At 36.6% G+C, this 22,480-nt stretch overlaps 1 protein-coding gene across 3 annotated transcripts in view; it reads right to left on the reverse strand.

Moving 5' to 3' along the window:
* Positions 1–360: 360 nt before the first annotated feature.
* Positions 361–22,480, reverse strand: part of Shprh (SNF2 histone linker PHD RING helicase) — a 70,762-nt gene continuing 48,642 nt past the window's right edge. For 2 of the 3 annotated variants that reach the window (XM_027402024.2, XM_027402023.2), the window contains exons 25-30: positions 21,418–21,606; positions 10,240–10,332; positions 9,523–9,609; positions 8,658–8,836; positions 3,253–3,333; positions 361–2,193 (exon numbers count right to left, since the gene is read on the reverse strand). In XM_027402024.2, the coding sequence (XP_027257825.1) occupies positions 2,097–2,193; positions 3,253–3,333; positions 8,658–8,836; positions 9,523–9,609; positions 10,240–10,332; positions 21,418–21,606 (726 nt within the window). In that variant the 3' untranslated portion in view covers positions 361–2,096. Of the gene's footprint in view, positions 2,194–3,252; positions 3,334–8,653; positions 8,837–9,522; positions 9,610–10,239; positions 10,333–21,417; positions 21,607–22,480 lie in introns of those variants that run through there. The other variant, XM_027402025.2, reaches the window with a different exon arrangement.

Raw genomic sequence — 22,480 nt, forward strand, 5'->3', positions numbered from 1 at the left:
ATTTATCTGGAGTTACTTGAAAAACAATTCCCTAGATATCAATGCATTTAAAGGATAGGCAATTTCACTTTTTCTCAGTGGTTTGCTAGTACAGTGCCCACACAGGAAAAAGTACAGTGGTAGTTCAGAGAACATAAAATGAGATGGGAAACTAAACTTTCTTTTGTATGCAGCCAAGATGTGGGGATTATGTATACTGCTTATTTCTAAACTACTAAGAGAATTATTACAATAATTTTCAATAAAAAACAAATGAAATAAAATATGGAATACTGCAGATTGGCAATTTCATATTATTTGTAAAGTTCATAAAAATCAAAGTTCATATGATCTACAGCTTAGAAATTAAACAATCCACAATTTCATTTCCCACTAAAATATTTATTTAATTGAGGTATCTTACTGAAATAAATAAGAGTAGTTTTCCTCTAATACTGGTAAGTATAGATATTGATATATCATTTTTTAATTGAAGCACATCAAATTGTTTTCCCTAGAACATAGCACATGAAGTAATACTAGGAAACAAAAATACTTACTTAAACAATCTCCTTATTAAATTATAGCCACAAGGCTCCTGAATCTCAGCATGGCATATGACTTGGTGGAAGAACAGTAGATGTGAAGCCAGAGAGCCTGGGTTCCACTGTCTGATTGCTACATGTCATAGGCAAATTTCTTACTATTTTTGAGCATTAGTTTTTTTTTTTAAATAGGAATGATATTAATTATATCTACTTCACAAGACTATTAGGAATATTAACTACATGAATATACATAAAAGCTCTTCATATGTAAAAGAGCTGTAAAAATAGTTAATTTCATATAAAAGAATCAATGCATATGTCCCTTCAACTAAAGAATAAGCACCCACAATGTGTCTTCTTCAGTTGAACTGTCACCTGTAAACCTGGAGTAGGAAATGCACCTTAGCTAAGCACCAGAGCTCACTGATGAAGGAGGACCCAGGGACTAGTCCAGTACAGCTTTCTGGGCAGTTAGGTAGGAGCTAATGAATCCTGAGGGTCACTTGAAACTCCAAAAGCTTAAAGGAAAGAAAACAAGAACATTTATATTCCATCACAGGGCTAGGATACAACAAGCTACTTCTTATTTTGTGATTTCAAAGTCATCTATTAATTCTTCACAGAAGAAGACACAGTTTCATCACTTACAGTTATATGCATGTGTGAACACAGCACTCTCCTGCAGTAAGATCAGACACAAGTTCCTAATGGCAGAGTAACTGAAATGAATAAACTCTATTGTAAATTTAAATACTAATGGCTAAAATGACTAGTTAGAGGAACACAGGAAGGGAATACTGTTTAAGACATCAGTACAATGATGATAAAAAGAAAGCCATGTTTCTATGCTAAGATATCAAATCATAAAACTGCAATATTTACAGATACATCCATCTTAAAACACATCAAACAATACTACTTTAACATATAATAGAAAAATGAGTTTTTCTGTATTTTAACTTTTAGTAGCAAAACACAAAAAGCAAAATAACTGCCTAATAATTTAGCATTAGGAGCTGTACTACTTACTTTCAGGTTCCAATGACAATGTTACCATTTAAGCTCATGCAAATAACAAGTTATTATAGTTCAGTATTTTCTTAAAATATTACTGAAAAGATAATGGTGAATCATTTGCTAAAGATGCTGAAGGCCCTTTCAAAAATGTGATCTACATTGATTGGATACTATCAGGTCATACAAAATTAGACTAGTTTACTTTTTCTCTTATGTATTCTGACTTGTTATTACAAATGTCTATCCATTCAATGAAAAGTCTTCAATACCTTTCTTAATTCCCCTGCCTTATCAGTTATAGATATTCACTGGAATAAAAAGTGTTTCAGTAGGAATGCAAAATTAAAATTCATTGTACATGTTTTGAAATTAGTATACTGAAAAAGAACCAATGGCTAATTATTACTAGGCTAGTGTATAACAAAACAATTCATTCAATTTGAAATAGTATTTACTAATATTTGCTGATCTTTTGTTTTCAATTAACAACTTGGCTTTATAACTATTAAAGTTAAGTCCTATATTAAAGTCTGTGAAATGACTTATAGCACTTCATTCAAGCTCCTCGGTTTCTTTGGTAAACAGGTCTGCCAGGTCAGCCACAGTCAACACAGAGGCTTCAGAATGCTTCCCAGATGAGCTTGTATGACTGCAAGATTTCAAGAAATACAGGGAGAAATAAAGGCCAGGAGTCAGTGACTGCATGCATGATGTAGACAGAAAACACAAATCTGTTCCTATACTCTTGTAACTGAACCATAGAGAACTTCTCCTCAGAAGTAGATAATGATGGAAGTGTTACAATCTCCTGGAAATTAGTGAAAATGCTGAAATAATTCTGGTGTTTTGTTAGAAAATGGTTTCTATGAAAAATTAATAAAAATTCAAAACAGAAAAAGACATCTGACAACTGTTGCTAAGAAGGTTCTAAATTCACCATTTACTTTTTCCACTTATAGAGAAGTTCAGTAACTCTTTTATTATTTTAAGTAACTGAGATAAAAAACACTGAAGTCTACAGCATGTGATAACAGGAACAAAAAGACTAGATGTAAAGCCCATGGTATGGCTGGCATCTGTCCTTGTAGATCACCAGTCTGGGAATTTCTGGTTTGAAAATGTTTCTGTGGTACTCAAGGTACCCTTGGAGATGCAGTCCCTTCTAAAAAGCTATCATCTCTTCCATGAGCGAATTCCAAGCCATCCCATCTCACAGGGAGGTACAAAGGTACCAGTTTATTTTAAGATGATTTTAAACAAAAATTACTAATCTGTGCAAATGTTAGGAAGTTTAATGACTGCAAGGCCAAGTTTGAAAGTTTTGGCCATTCTGCTACTCTGATGCCTATGAATATGACATAATCTACCAGCTAAGACTGCAAAACAAATTCAGATATTCCTATTGACCTGTAATACGCAACTGTAAAGTATAAAGCAGAAGTGCATATTTTGTTTCACACGTATTGCACAAACAGGTAAGACAGAACAATAAATTTCATTTAAAAAGTAATCTAATGTGTCAGTTTTGCATATTACAACATCTTAAGTCAAACAGAATGTTCAAAGCATTAATTGGGAAGTGCTTTGGATAACATGCTAATCTTTGGTTTAAAAAAGTATTAGTGTTTATATCATTTGCTATCATCCAAGTGAAGGAGATCTACAACTCTCAAATGATAGGGAGCCCCACTTGTCAGTTGTTACCTACCTCCTCTCAGCAGTTTTCAGCATTGCCTGCATTCGCTCTTCTATTGTTGCTTTAATTAAGAATCTATGTACAATAGTAGGTCTAGAAGGTAAATAATAATTGTAAGCTTAAAAACCATCTTAAAACAAATGAGTAGAAATTGACTTTACAAACACATGCTACATTTATCAGTCAATGGGCGGCAGGTACATATAAATGTGCTGAGGGACAGGCCAATAGAGACTGCCAATGTGGTCTTCATGAGTTAATACTTTGATGAGGGAGACAGTAAACACAAGAGAAAATCAGTTCCATGAACAGATAATGCCATGAGAAATAGAAATGAGAGAAGGGAATTAGGCACTAAGCACAGAAGCAGCAGGAAGAGCCAACAAACAGAAGACAAAGCATGTTCCTTTATAACCACAAAATCCAGTTCCTGGTCAGGTCCTGTGAAACCACAATATATGATCTGAACCCTCCTTAACTCTAACCTCATGCTCACCTATTTCATTTACAACACACTTGTGCTGTGCTAGCCTGCTGTTGGCCCCTGAAACATTTTTAGCTTTTTCCAAGCATATACTCATCCCACTAAGGTCCAATGGTTATGCATAATTTGTTTACACTAGACTGTATTTTGGAAATGCCTCTAGCTGCTGTGGAAGCACAGAAGAGATAAGAATTGCAGTCATCCTGGCAAGAGGAGGTGGATTGTGCTTTGTGTCAGTGGGATAAGAAGTAGTCAGAAGATGAGGAATATCTTTGAGATACAAGAGTCAAGACTGGAATAATTTGAATATAAGACATTAAAAAGAGATATACAGGAGAGTCCTAGATTTTTTTGTCTGAGCAAGTATAGATGAGAAGAGTCACATTAAAATATGAGGAAAGCTTGGGCTGGCTGAGACTAACAAGAATGCAGTTTGTTTTACCTATGTCTAATTTGAGATATCCAGTTTATATCTTGGGAAAGATGTAAACTTCCTAGATACATGTACAGATATTGACTAGATCTATAAAGCTGGTAATTTATGGGTTGAGGGAGATACATGTGAAGGTCACCCAACTACACATGCTACTTAATACTATATAGGGCACTGGGTGAACTAACAACTAGGGAGAGCAGATAAAACGTACCACTGGACTACTGGCAAGAAGTAGGCCACCAATTACACTCTGAACCTCATTTCAGTGTATTATCTATGGGGCAGCTACCAAAATAGAACAGCTGACAGAATGAGAGATTAAAAAGGTAGAGGCACACTGTGAAGGAGTGTCAGTTTAAAAATGATGACATTCAGACATGTTTATGTGATGTACTACAAGAGGAAGGCTCTTGGGAATGTGAGAAGTGGTGGGATTTAGGACAAATAGGGTGAAAAAAGGACCCATCTTCCACTTTAATAAAGGAGGACAAACACTGTGCCTCCCTGATCATTACCAGAGCCACAGTTTCGCCTGAGACCAGTGTTAGGTCCTATATCCTCTTGCCCGCTCATGGAAAATGCCCAGCATTCTCTTCTATTTTTCCTAGTTTTTCTATTTCTAATGAATCATTCTCTAATTTTTTCATTGTAAAGGAAAAGGACATAATTTTTAATTTTGTTCTCTTCTTTTACTCTGCAACAAAATCTCTCAAGATCCATTCCTATGAGTTGCACAGGAACAGCAGGGCGCCATGGTTAGAGCATGGACCATGAAGGCAGCAGGGTTGCACCTGCCACCTTACCTAGCTGTGTCACCATACAAACTATGTAATCCTTCTGTCTGTGATGGCTGAACTAGAGTTGAACAACAACAACAACAAAATCCTAATAGGCAGTTGCCTACATGGCTCCATTTAAACTGCTTTTGATCATGCTGCAAAATAAAACTAATGGTCAAAACCCCAATATTAAGTATGATTCCGTTCTTGACATTTTGCAGCCAATGATAGTGAACATGTAGGTGTCTAACCCTTCCCCAGAGCCTTTTAATTCAGGTGTGCCAGAGTTGAGTTTGTGGCCCATCACTATTCTTTCTCTCATTTAATAATCCCATTCATGCTCATGGCTTAAAAACACCATCACATGCTACTGATATCTAAGTGAATCTATCCTTCTAGCCTTGGCTTCTCTCCCAGTTTCTGAATTTACATTTCTTAGATAGCTAATAAAAGCTCAAACCATCTAAAGTTTGACTTTTGTTCTTCACACTGAATCTGTTCTATAGTCTTCCTATACTCAGCTAAAGGCTTTTTATCCTCCCAGCTGTCTTGGCCAAAGCCCATGGTGTTACACTCATATGCAATCTCCACTATGTCCACAGACACTGTCAGTTCTACCTCCAGCACAATCCAGAACCTGACCACTACTCAGCAGGTGAACTGCCACCAGTCAAGCTATCTTCTAGTCATCAAGACTGCATGGCCTCCCCTGCTCCCCTTACTCCCTGGACTGAACACAGTTCTCAGAATGATTGTTTCAGAGCTGAAATTGCTTGCAGCTTCCCAATTAGGGTCTAATATGATCCCCAGTGTGATCCCTGACTTTATTTCCTACTCGTTTCAGTCTAGTAGTTCCTTGCTATTTTTTTTTTTAAAACCAGGAACTATAGCATGAATTCTAATTGGTCTTAAGAATAAAAACTCAGAGTCAGAAATTATGGGGTGGGGGTGGGGGGTGGGCGGGGAGAATTGAAAGATCAGAAAAGAAAAGCATTCAGCCACTGGAGAGTTCCTACCTTTACCAATACTCTGACCAAAGGGGTGATCCTGTCCTCAGACTGCCTCCTCAGACCATGTCTTAGACTGACTGCTTCCTCAGACTGTTTCAGACTGCATCCGTCTCTATGAATCCTCAGAATGCCCAAGCTCCTGTCTCCTCCTGCCTTATAATCCTCTTGGCCCAGCCATATCACTCTTGTCTCAACCTCCCTAGTGCTGGGATTAAAGGTGTGTGCCACCACTGCTTGGCTCTGTTTCTCTTTTAGATTGGGTCAATTTTGTGTAGTCCAGGGTGGCCTTGAACTAAGAAGATATCCATCTGCTTCTGTCTCCCAAATGCTGGGATTAAAGGTGTGTGCCACCATTTCTTGGCCTCTATGGCTACTAGTGTTGCTAGTTCTGCACTCTTCACGTAAGCTTTATTTGTCAGATCATAAACAAAATATCACCGCAAACTCCTGATTTACAGATGTCACACTGATTGTATTGTCTGCTTAATCATTCTTTCTTAAGATATTAGCATGACTGACTAATCTCTTTCAAGCTTTGGTCAGATGTTACCTCGCAGTAAGGTTGGATGCAAGTCATTTGTGTTCCTTATCTTCCCCACCCTGTTTGACATTTCCAGATCCTAACATGACATACCCTTTACTTATATCTGCTGCATACTAATTGCTGCTAAACCAACATGCTTATAAGTTGCATGAAGACATCTAAAATGCTTAAAATTATGTATGACACATAAAGTGTCCAGCAAAAGTCTAATGAAAGAAGTATGTGGAGAATGATGAACACCAACTGCTTAGGTAGATAATGGAAAGAAGGAACTCTGTGAGGCAAGACTATCACTGGGGAGGAGGATACAAAGATTCAGATAGTCTCTTAACAGAAAACAATCTGTTTAATGGGAAACAATGGCCTCAAAGGACTGAGGCTTCTAAATCAGAGACAAGTCCTATCTATGCTTTAGAATAATGGTGGTATAAGAAGAGTCAGTGTTTAGGGCTGGCAAGATGGCTCAACTAGTAAAATCACACGGAAAGCCAAACAACCTGAGTTCGATCCCTAGAACTCACATTTCTTAAAAAAGTTAGATGTTATATGCATAGGCCAGTTAGCCTGCAGAGTATGCAAATCAGCAGAAAAGGAAGTAAGATTGCCTCAACAAAATGGAAGGCAAAAACTAACTTCTGGAAGTTGTCCTTTGACTTCCAAATGCACAACATGGCATGTGGACACCTGCTCTAACACATACGCTAAATTTAATTGCATTCTAAATGACATTTGTAAGTACTGTAGCACAACTGTGTATTGATTATGGTTGTACTACTTTGTCATTTTTTTAAAGAGTACAAAGGCTTATCTTGATCATCAATTTGATAAAATTTAAAATTACTATGAAAACATAACTCTCTTGCATCTGCATAGGGAATTCCAAAAATGTTTAAGACTTCTGTGAAGAAGGGAGATCCACCCTGAATGTGGGCAGCACCATCCCATGGGCTGGGATCAAGACTGAATGAGGACAAAGTAAGCTAAGAATCAGCATTTATCTGCCAGTGTTCCCTAACTGTGGTTGCAATATGACCAGCCATGTCCTGTTTCTGCCACTTTGAATTTCCCACTCTACTAACAAAACTGTGAGCCCAAATAAACACTTCCTTTCTTGGCTGCTTTTGTTTCGAATTTGACACAGCAATGAGAAGTCATTTAAACACAGAACCTATGTCTTTCCCACTTAAAATTAAACCTCTCAAAGCTGCAGCTCATGCAACAATCAGTATTTCTGATTCTGACATGCACTTACTACTCCTTTCTCATGCTTTACTACAGCAGCTAGTTCCAAACTCCTCACAACCCTCAGAATGTCAGTTTTTCTCCCCTTTATTTCTACATATGCAACTCTCCATGATGGTTTTCTAGTCTAACTTTAAAATAATCAGTCCTTCAGTGTAATGTCGTTCTTTATTCTTCAGGGCACAAAGCACATGCTTTTGTTCATATAACTTTCAACCATCTTTTTCTTGTGCTACACATTAGCCTTCTATGTATTGCTAGATGGGAACAATTTTTGTCATACATAATTAGAATCTTCAGTATGTAGTATAGTGCCTGATATACTTTAGGTGCTCAGTAATACTAAATGAGTGCTTAGCGTGTTCAGTGTTTGCATGTCTTCAAACTTTCAAGGTCTCTAACATCCATGAGCTTATTAACATAACTAGGAAGTTGTGTTACAGATACCCAAATAATCTGTTATTTGAATAAAGGAAGTACATATTACATAATGATCACTATTATTACTTTTTGTTCAAGTACTGCAGTAAATCTAATTATCTTTTATTACGCTGACTTATTGGTTCATTGTGTGTATGTGTTTACATGCAAGTGTCAGGGAACACATGCAGACATCTGACAAAGTGGAAATTTTCACATCTGACTTCATGTGAGGGGTTAGACTATATATAAGGTGAAACATTAAATTTCATATTTGGACTTAGACCCCTTCCTCAAGATATCTCATAAAAGATATATACATACTCTAGAATCCGAAGGCAAAACAAAACAAATCCTACTCTAAAACATTTCTGGTCTCAAACATTTCAGGTAAGTGAGATAGAATCTGTACTTAAAAACAAACAGGCCACAATGAGCATAAATAAAGAATTTAAATGCTGAGTTAGTTTCTATAACCTGAGGTTAAGTGGTTGATGCTTACTTTGTCTGTCCAATTCGGTGTACCCTGCCAATGGCTTGAAGCTCATGGGCAGGGTTCAGGATGGGCTCCACCAAGAGGACATGAGTGGCTTCGATGATAGTTAATCCATTAGAGCCCGTGTGCAGGGGCAGCAGCAAAATATTGATTTGAGGATCATGTTTAAATGCTGAAAGGTTCTCCTAAAAGAAAAAAAAAGTGAATTTTAATTTTAGCTGGATCAATTAACTAGAATGTTGGTTTTCTCGATCCTGAAGAAGAAAAATCATACAAATACTTTTGCTTTTGTAGCATATAGTAAAAATCACATCATAGATATATGTGATACATGAAAACTGAACTGTATGGGTATAGAGGGAAATGAAGAAGAGAAAAGAAAACATGGAAGAGTTAATGTGAGGTAAGACAGGAACCTACTACATTTTAGTTGTTCTTATGTGTGGTATGCCTCAGATTATATGGGTGTGACTGTACTCAATGAGATATAAATGAAATTTTAACCACATGTACTTTTTTCTGATTATGTATGTGGTGTGTGTGTGTGTGTGTGTGTGTGTGTGTGTGTGTGTGTGTGTGTGTGTAGAATATAATCCCAGGGTACAGCAAAAGAGACACTACAAAGCCATTTTTCTACATAAAGAAAAAGGATCTCAAATGAAAAACATTCTTTTTTTTTTTTAAAGACTGTCTTTTAGGTATTATTGAACAGATCAAAAATGTCAACAGTTTTTCTATTTTGCTTTAATTTCATAGATAATCAAAGACTTAAAAGTCTCCTTCAGGGTTCAGGACAGAAGATAAACTAACAGTGAACAGCAGTTTCAGTTAGCACTTGATCAGTTAAAAACACAAGTCATACTTGACACACCTGGAATGTCTTAATGCGATTGATTTGTGTAAATTCCATGTTGTTGTCGGTGAGAGCTTTTGAAATAATATCTAATACATCTTGCCACTAGAACATAAAAGTGAGAAAAATAGTGTTTACACAAAGCTTTTGATCAAAGAAGATTTGAGAAGAAAAGAAATAATAACTAAATCACAGTAACAGTTAAATGAACAAAAACAAACCCAACCCCTCAGATGGAGTACTTACAGCACTAGTAAACAGCATTTTCCCCATCAAATACTAGCTGAAAGGTAGTAGTGTTATAAAATAAAAGCATCACTGAAAATAATTAAAATATATAATACAAAACAATGGAATATTTAATAGATATGGTTTCTTACCTTTCTAAAGGCAAAAATCAAGGTTTTTACTATATTTTTATTTATAAATAATACTTTATAGTTAATTAGCTAACTTTTCCTTAAATTGTCAAATTCATTTGTGAATGAATCTTTCAAGGTTATGGGTTTCAATTTTAAAATAAAATCTTACCAAAATTAATATAAAATCTTATAGAAACTGCCTTTATAAAGTGTCATCACATTTCTCTAAAGATAAATATGAGGACATAGAAAAAATCCAACAGTAATTTTGAATCTTAACTATATTTCAGTAAGTATTAAAAATAGTTCTCAGATAAATACTAAGGAGAGGCAGAAAACCAGCTGGACTGAAGCACAGAAGTCTTGATTATACCGTAGAGAAAACGAGTGCTTTGGCCCCTGGATCTTTAAGCTGTATTTTCATCAGTGTTCTGACCACAGCTTCCACTTTTGTAGAATGGCTACCCTTTGAATACAAAGGGGAAAATACATTAGTACAAAAAACCTAGTTAAGAATGGAAAGAAAACAGGTATAAAACACTTCATTCAAAGTATATATAACAGAGACACTTGACAAATATTTATGTGCTTAGTCTTTTTACCTTGTTGAGAATTTTCTTTAGTCTCTAACTGTACAATCGAATGAGTTTATATTCAAGATGTGTAAGAGACAGTGGGTAAGCATCATTGGCATGAGCCTAATGATCTGAATCCCATAGCCCACATGGTAGAGAAAGCCAACATTTACATGTCCTTTGACACGTCATTCACATGCTCCCTGTCCTCCAAATGTAAGAAAAAGCATTTCCTAAAAGAGTCTACATCTAGTTAATTGAACAGAAAGGCATACTAGAAAGTCAAACACTTTTTTTTTTTTTTTTTTTTTTTTCTAGACAGGATTTCTCTGTGTAGTTTTGGAGCCTATCCAGGCACTCACTCTGTAGACCAGGCTGGCCCGGAACTCACAGAGATTCGCCTGCCTCTGCCTCCCGAGTGCTGGGATTAAAGGTATGCTCCACCAATGCCCGGCTACCAAACACTTTTTACTTAGGTTTTTAGTTACTAAATTTTGCGACAGCAAAGAAGCAGAATATGTATTCAAAAACCCTCCTCACCACTCTCATTCATTTCATATAGAAATGCAAGAATACCAAGAGTAAAAATTCAAGGAACTTTTGCAAACTGAAGTATTCAACCAATGAGTAAAACTTCCTTGCAATGACATGGCCAATGACAGACACATAGAGGATGCCATCTATCACATAGATAGATTCAGTTTACAAGAGAAAAAAATCAGTAACTGATCTTTTCAGACCTTTAATATGTACATTATAATGACCTAAATTAATGTGTGGGGAAGGAGTCACACAAACCAAAAAGCAAAAGTATTTCCACAGCAGCATTAGTCCTCAACTTAATGCTCTCAATTCATTTATTTGCACATTAAAGAATACAGAAAGGTAACCAAATAAACATGGAAGAAAGTTACCCTAATTTAATGTTAAGATAAGATTATGAAAAAAAGTTTTAAAATCTTCCTGATAATAATTATTTTTAGATAGACACTCAATTATACATACAAGTTTAAAAAATGTAAGGGTACCATCCTATCTCAGTCTACTGATTTAAAATAACAAAGAGAAATAAAAACAGGAAGTGAACACAAAGTGATAATTTAGGCCTTTATATAGAACCACTCCTATTCCCTGCAATGTGTTAATTTGAAAACATTTCACTTGCTATTGCTGAGTGGGTAAAGCACAAGCTGCCAAGCCTGATGACCTCAGTTCTATCCTTTGAACTTCCATGGTAGAAGAGGTGAACCAAATTCCACCAGTGTCCTCTTAACCTCCACATGCACATTCATGTCAACACACAAAAAGTAATACATTTCAAGTGAAGACTGGATAAACACAAGCCCTTTAATCTAGAGCTGTTTCTTACTAAAAGCTCAAGAGAAACCAGCATCTTTTTAAAGTAACATTCCACATGAGGTGCTAACTCTGTGTAAGCAAAGATCAGCACATTCTCCTGGTATCTAACTTTGTTGGCTCTCAAAACAAAACAAAACAAAACAATCCTCATAGACCTCTCTTATAAATTGTCATGATATATATGCTTTCCATTGTCTAAGTCACACAACTAGGACAGGAATCTTTGGCTCTAGGGCAACAGCTGCTTTCACAGTACTGCTGGGGACTAAATCCAGAGCATGTGCATGCTAACCACAACTCAATTTATAAGCTACTCTACTAGCCATTTTCTTCAGATTATAAGATGCTATGTTAAAAATTCATTGCCTCTGTGAACCTATCTTGATAAAAGGCCAAGATTTGCTAAGTGAAAAGAAAATACTCTAGATAACAAAGGATTACTGAAGTAAAAAAGTACATATCTCTACAAGTGTGTATGCAAGTCTCTCATTCAAACTCAAAGACCACTGATAAAGCTAGTGTTGCTAGCCAACATACTCCAAGTATTCCCTTCTCTACCTTCCAAGGCTGGAATTAGAGGTGAGCTGCCATGCCCACCTAGCTTATATGTGCGTTCTGGCAATCTGAGCCACGGTCTTCATGTGTGGTGTGCACTATGACCACTGAGCCATGTCCCCAGCACTGAGTACCATATTTTCTTAATCCAGTCACGAGTTTGTGGACACTTGGGTTGATTCTACGTCTAGACTACTGTGAATGAATAATGCTTCAATGAACTTCAATGAGAGACAAAAGTTTTAGCATTCTGTTCATAACTATTAGTTCTGTTTCCTACTCAAGATCAGCAGGCAACTATTAAAATAGCTAATAAAGACATGAATTCAAATCTTTCTCTTAAGTATAATATTGAATAAACTAGATTTCTGGATAGGAATTCATCACCAAAAAAAAAAAAATAGCAGAACTATATCAGCACCATAGCCAACAAAGGTTTCTTATGAAATTTGGCCTAGATCACATGTAGTAGCATAACACAAAATCAGAAATGCCTGTTGGATTCTTACTCTAATAGGTGTGACTAATTTATTTTAGTAATATTAAAACAGAGTAGTCATGTGTTCTTGCTGCAAAACTCAGAATTTAATTCTGAGTTAAACATTTTTACTGTGCTGAAAGGATAGAAAGAACACTGTCTCTTGTCATATGTTTAGTGGAATAAAAGAATTATAATAATAAAGCAAACATGGAGCATCTGGCTTAGAAATTTGGCTATCCTTGCCAATCTAGAACAAAACTGTTAAATTAACAAAATTCTGGGATAATGTACTCTGTGGAGAAGAGAGTGAAATGATAGTAAAAATCTTTATACAAGGGACAGAAAGACACACCATAGTTGGCTTATCTCTTCCTTCACATCGGTTCCTATCTGCAGAGATCCCTTATTAAAAGAGAGACAAGGAAGTAGAAGTTAAGATCTCCCTGCAGCAGCAGCAATAGACTACTTAATTTGAATAAACAAAATTACTCTAACAGAAAAATATCATTGCTTTGTATTTTTAATAACTTCTAATAAAAAGAAATAATGTGTGTGGGGTCAGAGTTGGAAATAAGGCATACCAATCTACGATGATAAAAAAAAAAGTGCATTGAGTATCATGTCCCTTTGTATCCAGTCTATTTCTGTTTATAACTCCAGTAGACAGAGAATGAGTGAGGGGAGAGAGGGGAGAGAGGGGAGAGAGGGGAGAGAGGAGAGAGAGAGAAAGAGAGAGAGAGAGAGAGAGAGAGAGAGAGAGAGAGAGAGAGAGAGAGTTTTGTTTTCTATGTGTTCTATTCATTCTCTTTTCTGGAAATTCCAATGGTTCTGTTAGCTCCACTTGTGGAATTACAGGTCTGATGTTCCTACAGAACATCAGAGAAAGCCAACCTAGTCTAATTTCTAGCAAACAGAAGAAAGGACACTTGTATTTAGACCACCTACATAAATAAGCCATATTATCAGAGATTTTAATCTATTGTACATTAATGTATATGCTATGCACGTGAAAGAAATGCAGTGTAGTTAGTATACATGAATCATATCCCGCCAAGTTCTTTAGCAGGGGAAATACTACTTGTCAGTATAAGGCAAAATGAATTCACGAAAAGAAGCACTGAGAACTCTAAAACTGGTCATTCATATTTTTTGGGAAAATTTCTTTACGTTGTCTAATAGAGAATGAAGTATCTTAATTAGGATTTTATGGATAAATAAATACCAAGTTGCTTTAGAACTATCTAATTAGGAAAAAAAAGATTTGGGTGCTTAGAAAATTGTTTGGAAGAAGAGTAGGAGTAGGACAAGAGGGAATTGGGATTGATTATGATTAAAATGTTACAATAAATCCCATCATACACTTAATATATATTAATTAACTAAAAGAACTGGCCAGGCTGTGGTGGCGCAAACCTTTAGTCTCAGCACTTGAAGGCAGAGGTAGGAGGATCTCTGTGAGTTCAAGGCCAGCCTGGTCTACAAAGTGAGTTTCAGGACAGCCAGGGCTACACAGAGAAACCTTGTTTCAAAAAACCAAACCAAACCAAACAAACAACCCAAAACCAACCAACCAACCAACCAAAAAACTAAAAGAACTTATTTGAAGTGCAAAGCCCAGTGACAGATGATTAGGAAGACACTCTTTGCTTCATAACTTCAATCATTCTACTTGATTCTATGGTGAAAAAATTACATTACAATACTGTACATGCTACTAGCTTTTTTTTTCTGGATATATGTGTGCTTATAATTACATAATAAAGTATGGCTAATATATAATATTATGACATAGAGTTACACAATAAAAATTAAGCATACTAAAGAGGAAGGAGGGAAGAGGAATAGCTGCACTAATTCTTTCATATTTTATAAAGAAGCAACAGTGGATAGGGATCACTGGTAGTACTCAAGGAAAAAGTCTATGTATTATTGGAAGTCATAGAGGCTATCCCTAGAACTAAAATCAGAAACCATTCACAGTAATAGAGTAAAAAGAGAATAGAAGTAAACAGTTTTCATTGTGTGACATTTTGAAGTTACTTTTCCTTTATCTTATTATTAATTTCTACTAAACATGTAAGAACCATTTTTATTTCTTAGTTTTATCAACTGTAAACTGAGTTTTAGGGGAAGAAGCTGGAGGTCTATAATTCTAGGACTTTTCATGTATTATTCCAGGGTGTTCATTTACCACAGTAGGCTGCCTTTCGACTGTATCACTATCCCCCTGCTATAGGCCACTGTATCTATAGTACTTACTGCCGATGGATTCCTGCCACAGAAGATAAGTTCTTATGCCAGGTGTAATAAACAAAATCTACACATAATTGTATTTATGTATATGTCTGAATATACTCTATGAGCTATCAAATGTTATACATCAGTGTTAAATGATATTTATGTTTTTGTTAGAATCAACATAAATAGATATAATTCTGTTGTCAAAAAGAGAAACGAAAGTTTCTGTTTAATAGCCCAGTTAACAATTACAGTTGTGAAATGTTAGCCACTCATACTGAATGGCAGCCATGCCATACAATGAAGTGAACACACAATAGAGATTTGAAGACATAAGTGTAAATTACATTTATTTAATTATCTCTTTGAAAACAGTCTTTTTTGGACCTTTAACTCCATTAAAATGAGTTGAGACATGATTCTCTGCTGTATCCTAATGCTCTAGCATGGTACCTGGCATGCAATAGGCACTCAGTAAATGTCTAGATGGGTGGTTATAAAACATCCCTTTGATCCAAATATGATTTTGAACTTTTTTACAGATAGTAACTTATATCTGAAATAATTCTGCTGATTGTTTAAAAACAGCTGGAAAATAATTTTGAGGCCTACTGTATATATAAGATTATGCCCAGCCTGGAGAAAGTTTCTGTTGTGCTTTGTAAAATAACACATGAGTGAGTGCAAAACCTAGCACTCGTTCCTGGCATATGCTTGAAAAGTATTCCTACTTCGTGAGGTCAGTCAGAAGCTTCAAAACTGGACTGTGCTTTGTGTATTGCAGCAGCATGGGGGTGAACGGGTGCAAATGGAAAAATGACAGGTTGGCACTAGGAAAGAGCTAGCCTATTCCAAATGGAAAAGTACAGGATGAAAGTCAGAAAACACCAAAATAATAACTGACTTTCTACTGATTTATTAATCTTTTCTATCCAGATGTTTAATTACATTTTGGAAGGTATGGCCAAGCCAACTTTTGATAACTGGAAAAGCAAAACAAAAAAAATCTCGAGAATTCTGTATCTTATCACTGCACTGACTGTCTTGAAATTAGAAGGTAAATGTAGTATTTTCTTTGTAAAGTTCCATAAGATGTCTCTAAGGTTAATAGATGTACTTGTTAAAACCAAAGATCCTGGGTCATATCCTATCTTCAGGAAATACAAACTCACTGAGCTAGGGCCTGAAAAGCCTATTATTAAAAGCACACTGGCTGGTCATGAGATACTCGAAAGTAATAGTGCATGTGTGTGGCTGGGACAGGTGTTATTTTGCTGTAGTTATACCTACATGTAACATTTTGTACTGAACAGGAACTTATGAACTAAGAGTCCTGTTCAGTATAGGGCTGGGTTTACACCAGCAGAAGTACTTAGTATGAAACCTAGCCAAACACAGGACATGTGGAACAAGCCATGTGGGGCTATGTTCTGCCAGGAGGCCTACTTCACCACATCCAAAATGCCTTGCAGTTGTCAGAACTTGCAAGGGGAATTTTGTTTACTTTGTGAAATGCCCAGTAGGTTCCAAGGTCACTTAGGAATATGGTCATACTATTATTATGGGTGATACAGTTTTCATTTAAGTGCATACACCGAAGGGATACTGGTAATCTCAATATCTTATTTCTGTGCTTAACCCACAGGATGCCTTATACTGTGAAACCTCTAATTCCCGAAGATATCATTAGAAACAAATGCCAAAGATTAAGTATTACTATTTTTGCATTCTCTGCATATCTTTTATATGATCTCAAGTTACATGATTAAGCACTATGCATGTTGTCATACTGTCTGCCATATACAAAAGTTTTATCATGAATACTTAGATTGAAATAAAAACCTTAAGGTCATAGAAACTAACTTATTTATGTTTAAGTACCAAAAACTTGGTAATAATATAAAAGACGAGAATTTTCAGATCTAGAAGTTGTATGAATGAAGTAAGAGAGTAAGGCAGACTCTGAAAACATATTAGGCAGATATTTGGAAAGAACAAGTGACAGACAGTGGGGTATAAATGGGATAGAGTCAAAGTGGTGACAATCAACAAAAGGCAGAATTGTCAGACACAAATGGTGACAGAAAAAGCAGAGAGAAACAAGCACAAATGTGATAAGAAACAAAGTGAGAAGGTGGAAGAGGGATGAGATTGGCTTATGTAATATGTAAAATATTTAGTCATGTTTAATGAAAAAAAAATGTACCTGTATCTGTGTCAATGGTAGGAAGAAGCCATCTTTACTAAAGTCTCTAATGTTTTATTTTCTAAATAAGATAGTTTAATTCATGTATTCACCAATGAAAGACAAGCAGCAGCAGTGTTTCAACACTGACATCCCTTTCCCAACAGGGCAGCAAACATAACTGTCCTGAGTGTAGGAAAGCTGCCATACATGAACAGGTGTTTGGATCTGATGGCTTCAGTGACTCAGTGTCACAGCTGTGCAGTTTACTGGCAGCTAGACCAACCTCTTCCTAAACTTCCCTGTACAAAGCAGGACAGCAGTTCTGCCTCACACTGGTTCCTGGCACTGTGATTAATGTTTTTCCTGTGTAAGGATGAGCTGCCTCCTCTTACCCACCAATGCCACCTGTGGCTATTGGCATACATGTAACTGAAAGAAGAAAGAGAAGAGAAAACAAATATCTTTAGAAAGGGAGAGAAACACAGGAGCACAGAGAGAGTAGGAAGACTGGGAAAGACAACAGTTCTAGGAGTAGTGAGTAGGACAGTGACCACCAAAACCTCAGGGCTAGCCATTGGGTTGCTCTAATTACCTAGCTCTAATTACCTACTTCATTTTACAACTTCTTGACATATGCTTTAAAAACACATTCATCCAAAGGATTCAGAGACAGACTAGGTGATCCTTAGGTCATGATGTCTTCTCCTTACTTATCCTTCCCAAAGTGAACTGAAGTTCATGCCTGTGTATTCACCCTTCGAATTACTGCCTTACACTCTTGGACCTTTTACTGGCAGAATAAGTGCTTTGAGACCATTACCATTGTCATCAGCACCACCACCACTACCACCCACACAGACATATTACGTTTTTAGACTCATAGAACACTTCTTTTTCACTGTTATTAGAGCATAACTGCCCTTTGAAACAAAAAATGTTTATTTTTTCTGTGTTCTGCATTTATGCATCAACATTACTTTCTTTGGTCCCTAACACAAATAAATTTGTTATTCTCTTGATCCTCAGGAAATTCAGTTATCCTCTAATTTGGTTATCATTTACCACTAAACACCATCTTTTATTTGTTAAACACTTTGGCATCTAATTTACAATTGTTACATACCTCAGATCTAGACATTATATGCTGTATATGTAGACATTTTTCTTTACCTTGCTTACACTATCTCAGATAAAGACATAAACCCTTACAGTTTGTTTGCTCAATAGTCAAATCTGTAGCTATCTGAATTCAATGAGATCTCTACTTTTTATAGACTAATACTCTATTTTTTTCAAGAGTCTAATACTGCAGATTAGCTTTCTTTTCTGTGTCTTCAGTCTATCCTTTTACTTTTATATTGTGGGTGTTTTCACACATACATCCATGCCACAGTGCACAGGAGGTCAGAGGACAACTTGGGGAATCTGCTCTTTCCTTCCATCACATGGGTCTCAGCATAGAACTAAAGTTGTCATGCTTACAGCAAGTGCCTTTGCCCGCTGAGTTGTCTCACTGACTCCGATGTATACTTTCATTGGATTTTAAACATGCTTAAAAATCTTTTATTTTGAGCACAAACAACAAAGAATCGACTTTCTATATTGTTTCTGTTTACAATTCTGGGTTTTCTATTTCCAAGTTTATCAACAGTTGGTCACTTTCACTCTTTATTCATTTCCTGTATACTCCTTGATTTCCTATTCTGATTTTTCTTTACACAAACCATCTCCATTAGCCACACAAGTTCACATCACATGTAGTTCATCTATTCTCTATCACTGGACACACCCGGGAAAGCATTCCTTGCTGAAGAACTGTCCCAATGGCCTTGGCTGACAGTGTGTTCTCCCAGATTGCCATGTCTTTAGTTTCTTCTCAGTCTCCTTTTCTAGTCTTCAATGTCCTTTTAGTCACCATTTAAAAGTTACGGATATAGGGCTTGACCTGAAGGCAATCTGTGTTTCTTCCTTAGGTTGTCTTATTCAGCCTGTGGCTTCAAAGATCATTTATACTAATGAACGAATTTCATATCTCTAGCTCTGCATTAAAGACACCAAATACATATTTAAATGTACTCCTTTTCAAACTTCTCCTCTGTAGCAGCAATGATACCTACTTGATTTTTTAGACCAGAATCTGAGGGACCTCCCATGCTATACCTCCAATATCCTGTTGTATTGAGTGTCCCTGGAATATACCCACTGTTGGGAGATCTTGGGCCCCAGGCCCCATGGGGTCTCTGTGAGTTGCTTGTCAGCCAATAATCACAGGTGCATCCTATTATCTAGTCCTGGGTTAAGCCCTGGTCGTACCCCACGAGCTCTTACACCTGGGTTTTTTCCACTGTGCTGTAAATTTGTATATAAGGCTGCTTCCTCCTTGCAAAAAAAACACAGGTGCACACAGCGCAAGAGGCCAGAAGGCTCTGCTTTTAATTAAATCTCCAGGCCTTCCCCCATACTCGTACATAGTCGTGGTGCGGACACCACAAGTGGAGATTCCATTAGACTTAGTTTGTCGTGGACACCACAACCCACCTCTTACCATCTCCATCAACCTAGAGTTTCTAAAGTAGACAACTGCTGTGGCCTCCTAGACTCATCCAAACTTTTTCTACTTTTATTCTTTTCTATTCCTGCTAACTGATTTTTTAGACCATGGCAAGAAAGATCTTGAAAAGCTTTGAAGCCTGAGTACCTGTCCCACCTGCCCTTCTATTTTCAGTTTTGCCTACTGCTTGCAGCCACTCAATAATTTCTATCTCGGTCTTTTCACATACTGGGTGTGTTCTTTTTCTGTCTGGGGATCTCCTCTCCACAGATCAGTTCCATCCCCTTTCCATGTTCACCAATCTCCTTGTCATGTAGATCCTGTCTGCTTGATAGTCATTACTTCAGAAAAGCTCAGGTTGGCTTTTATTTTATATATTTATTATAATTATTAAAAAAATCATTTGTTTAATGTCGTACTTTTGCTGTAACGCAAATTCCTTCTCCACACCCCACCACCAAACTGTAAAATTCATGGGAACAGCAACCACATCTTTACTGTCTAGTCAAACTACAAGACCTACAATTCCATCTTCCTAGGGCATAGGATGTATCAAATAAGTATGCATGGCAAGAAAGAATGGAAATTTGTTCCAATTCTGGGAACTCTGTGTGTTTATCTGAACACACAGTGAGCAATGAGATTGATACTTTAAAGTTTACTCAAATATCAATGGGGAAAAAGGAACTGCCAATTCTTTAATTGCATTGTAGGTTTCTTAGGAGAAAGAACACTCTAACAAATACCTAATTCTGTCAGTAATTTTAACTTGCCTCCAATTCAACTCATCCTAAAAAGTAAGCATCAATAACCCAGAAGAAGGAATTAATGAGGAGGAGTTGATATCCTGCTTAAGCATTAGCCCTACTATTGTTATTCTGTTCAGCTGGCCCCTAATGCCTATTACATTTAAACACTGATTTGCCTTTTGACCAAGTCTGTTAGAAAAAAAAAGATTTAAAAAGGACGTGTAAGAAAAATAAGTAACAGAAATACCTAATAAGTAAGCTTTTTAGTAAACGAACACACTTTGAGCAGAAAATCCAGTGCATCTTGTTTGTATATTGAACTAGTCATGTTTTAAGGTTTTGAATAAAACCTGGTAAAGTTAGGAATATAAACAGGTTTTAACTATATTCTGAAATGTCAGTCCACAGTGTTTTAAAGCATACTGTGTCATTCTTATGATAATCAACTAAAGCCAGGAACCCATCCACTTTCCTTTAGTTTGGACTATAAAGAAAGCTTTTTAAAAAAATAAATACCTCAACAAAAACTATATATTTGGGTTAACAATTTTTTTTTTTCAATGCTAAACAGTCTTAGGGATGCTAGGCAAGTATTCTAGCATTTAGGAACACCCCCAGCCTGGAACTGACTACAGTGAAGAGAAATCTAAGGAAGGAGAGGGAAGTGCATTCTTTAGCACTTAGTGGGCATGACTGCAGCTAGCCATGGTGGTTACTGTGTGCTGAGCTCTCTCCCACAAGGGGAAAGGTAGTGATAAAGCCTCCAGGTAGTCTGTACAGTGAACAGTGGTTTATACTCTCACTGTGCCAATTTTCTTTACTGCTTTGACTGTGTGTGTTCTTGACCTACTTTACCTTCACAGGGATATCATCCTCTTGGTTTGCTTTTTCTGAGGTAAAAACATAGGAGACGTCTTTGTGTGATGTGGTCTGGCGGCAGATAGCACACTTGATGGAGCTACGATGAGACCCCACACTGTACTGTTCAATTATAATAGAAGTGCATTCATTACAGAAGCAGTGTCCACAGGTCAGCACTGCCCACTGAGAAGAAAACATATGTGACAAGTCTTGGTGAGAAGCTGGTCAATGAGGCCTTCCTATCCACACACACGTAAGCAGAGAGAGATGACTTACAACTGCAATTCCCAAGTATTTCATATAAGATATGCTTTCATATTATTTTTACTCTAAGAAAAATACATTTTCATAATTCTTATCTTCACTTACCATAATTATTCACTTTTAAGAAGCTACTGTTCATGTTTCAGATTTAGGAAAAAAATACTACATATTACTTCTTTAGCACTCTAACAGCAGATAATGAAGAACCGAGAGCAACATCAATTTGGAAATGATACACCCATTGCTACTCTATTTACAGTTTCAGTTCTAACTCATTTATATAGAAAATGAGATGAGGTAATGCTTCATATTTATTTTGAATGATACAGGGAATGGAACTTTTGTGGGACCCTCACTGCTCTGTGGCAATGAGGTCCTGGGCTCTTAGCTGTGTTGGTTTTTCCAGGATTTGGACGTTTGATTTATACCGAAAGGGCCAGACAGTACTTAGAAAGGGGTCCAGGAATCTCCTTGGAAAGCAATTCATACTAGAGGCAGAATGAACTGGGATAGCTAGCTTGGTTTTAAAATAGTTCCTGAAAAAGAAGTTCACTTTGTTTCAGTTGGGTAACACTTTTTCTATTGTTCCCTAGTTTCATCTTTGCTCTCAACTGATAATGTACAGAACAAGACAGGTCCACCTTCTTTTGTAACAGGAAGAAATCACTGAGTCATCTGAGCAGCAGGATAACAGGACAGTCACTAAATTGGCTCTGAGAACAAATGGCAATATCTCTAGCAGTATCAGCAGGGATGTAGGGCACAGAGTCCCTCCAGCATGGGGCTAGAGTTT

This window comes from Cricetulus griseus, chromosome 2, assembly GCF_003668045.3.
Source record: "Cricetulus griseus strain 17A/GY chromosome 2, alternate assembly CriGri-PICRH-1.0, whole genome shotgun sequence".
NCBI lineage: Eukaryota > Metazoa > Chordata > Mammalia > Rodentia > Cricetidae > Cricetulus > Cricetulus griseus.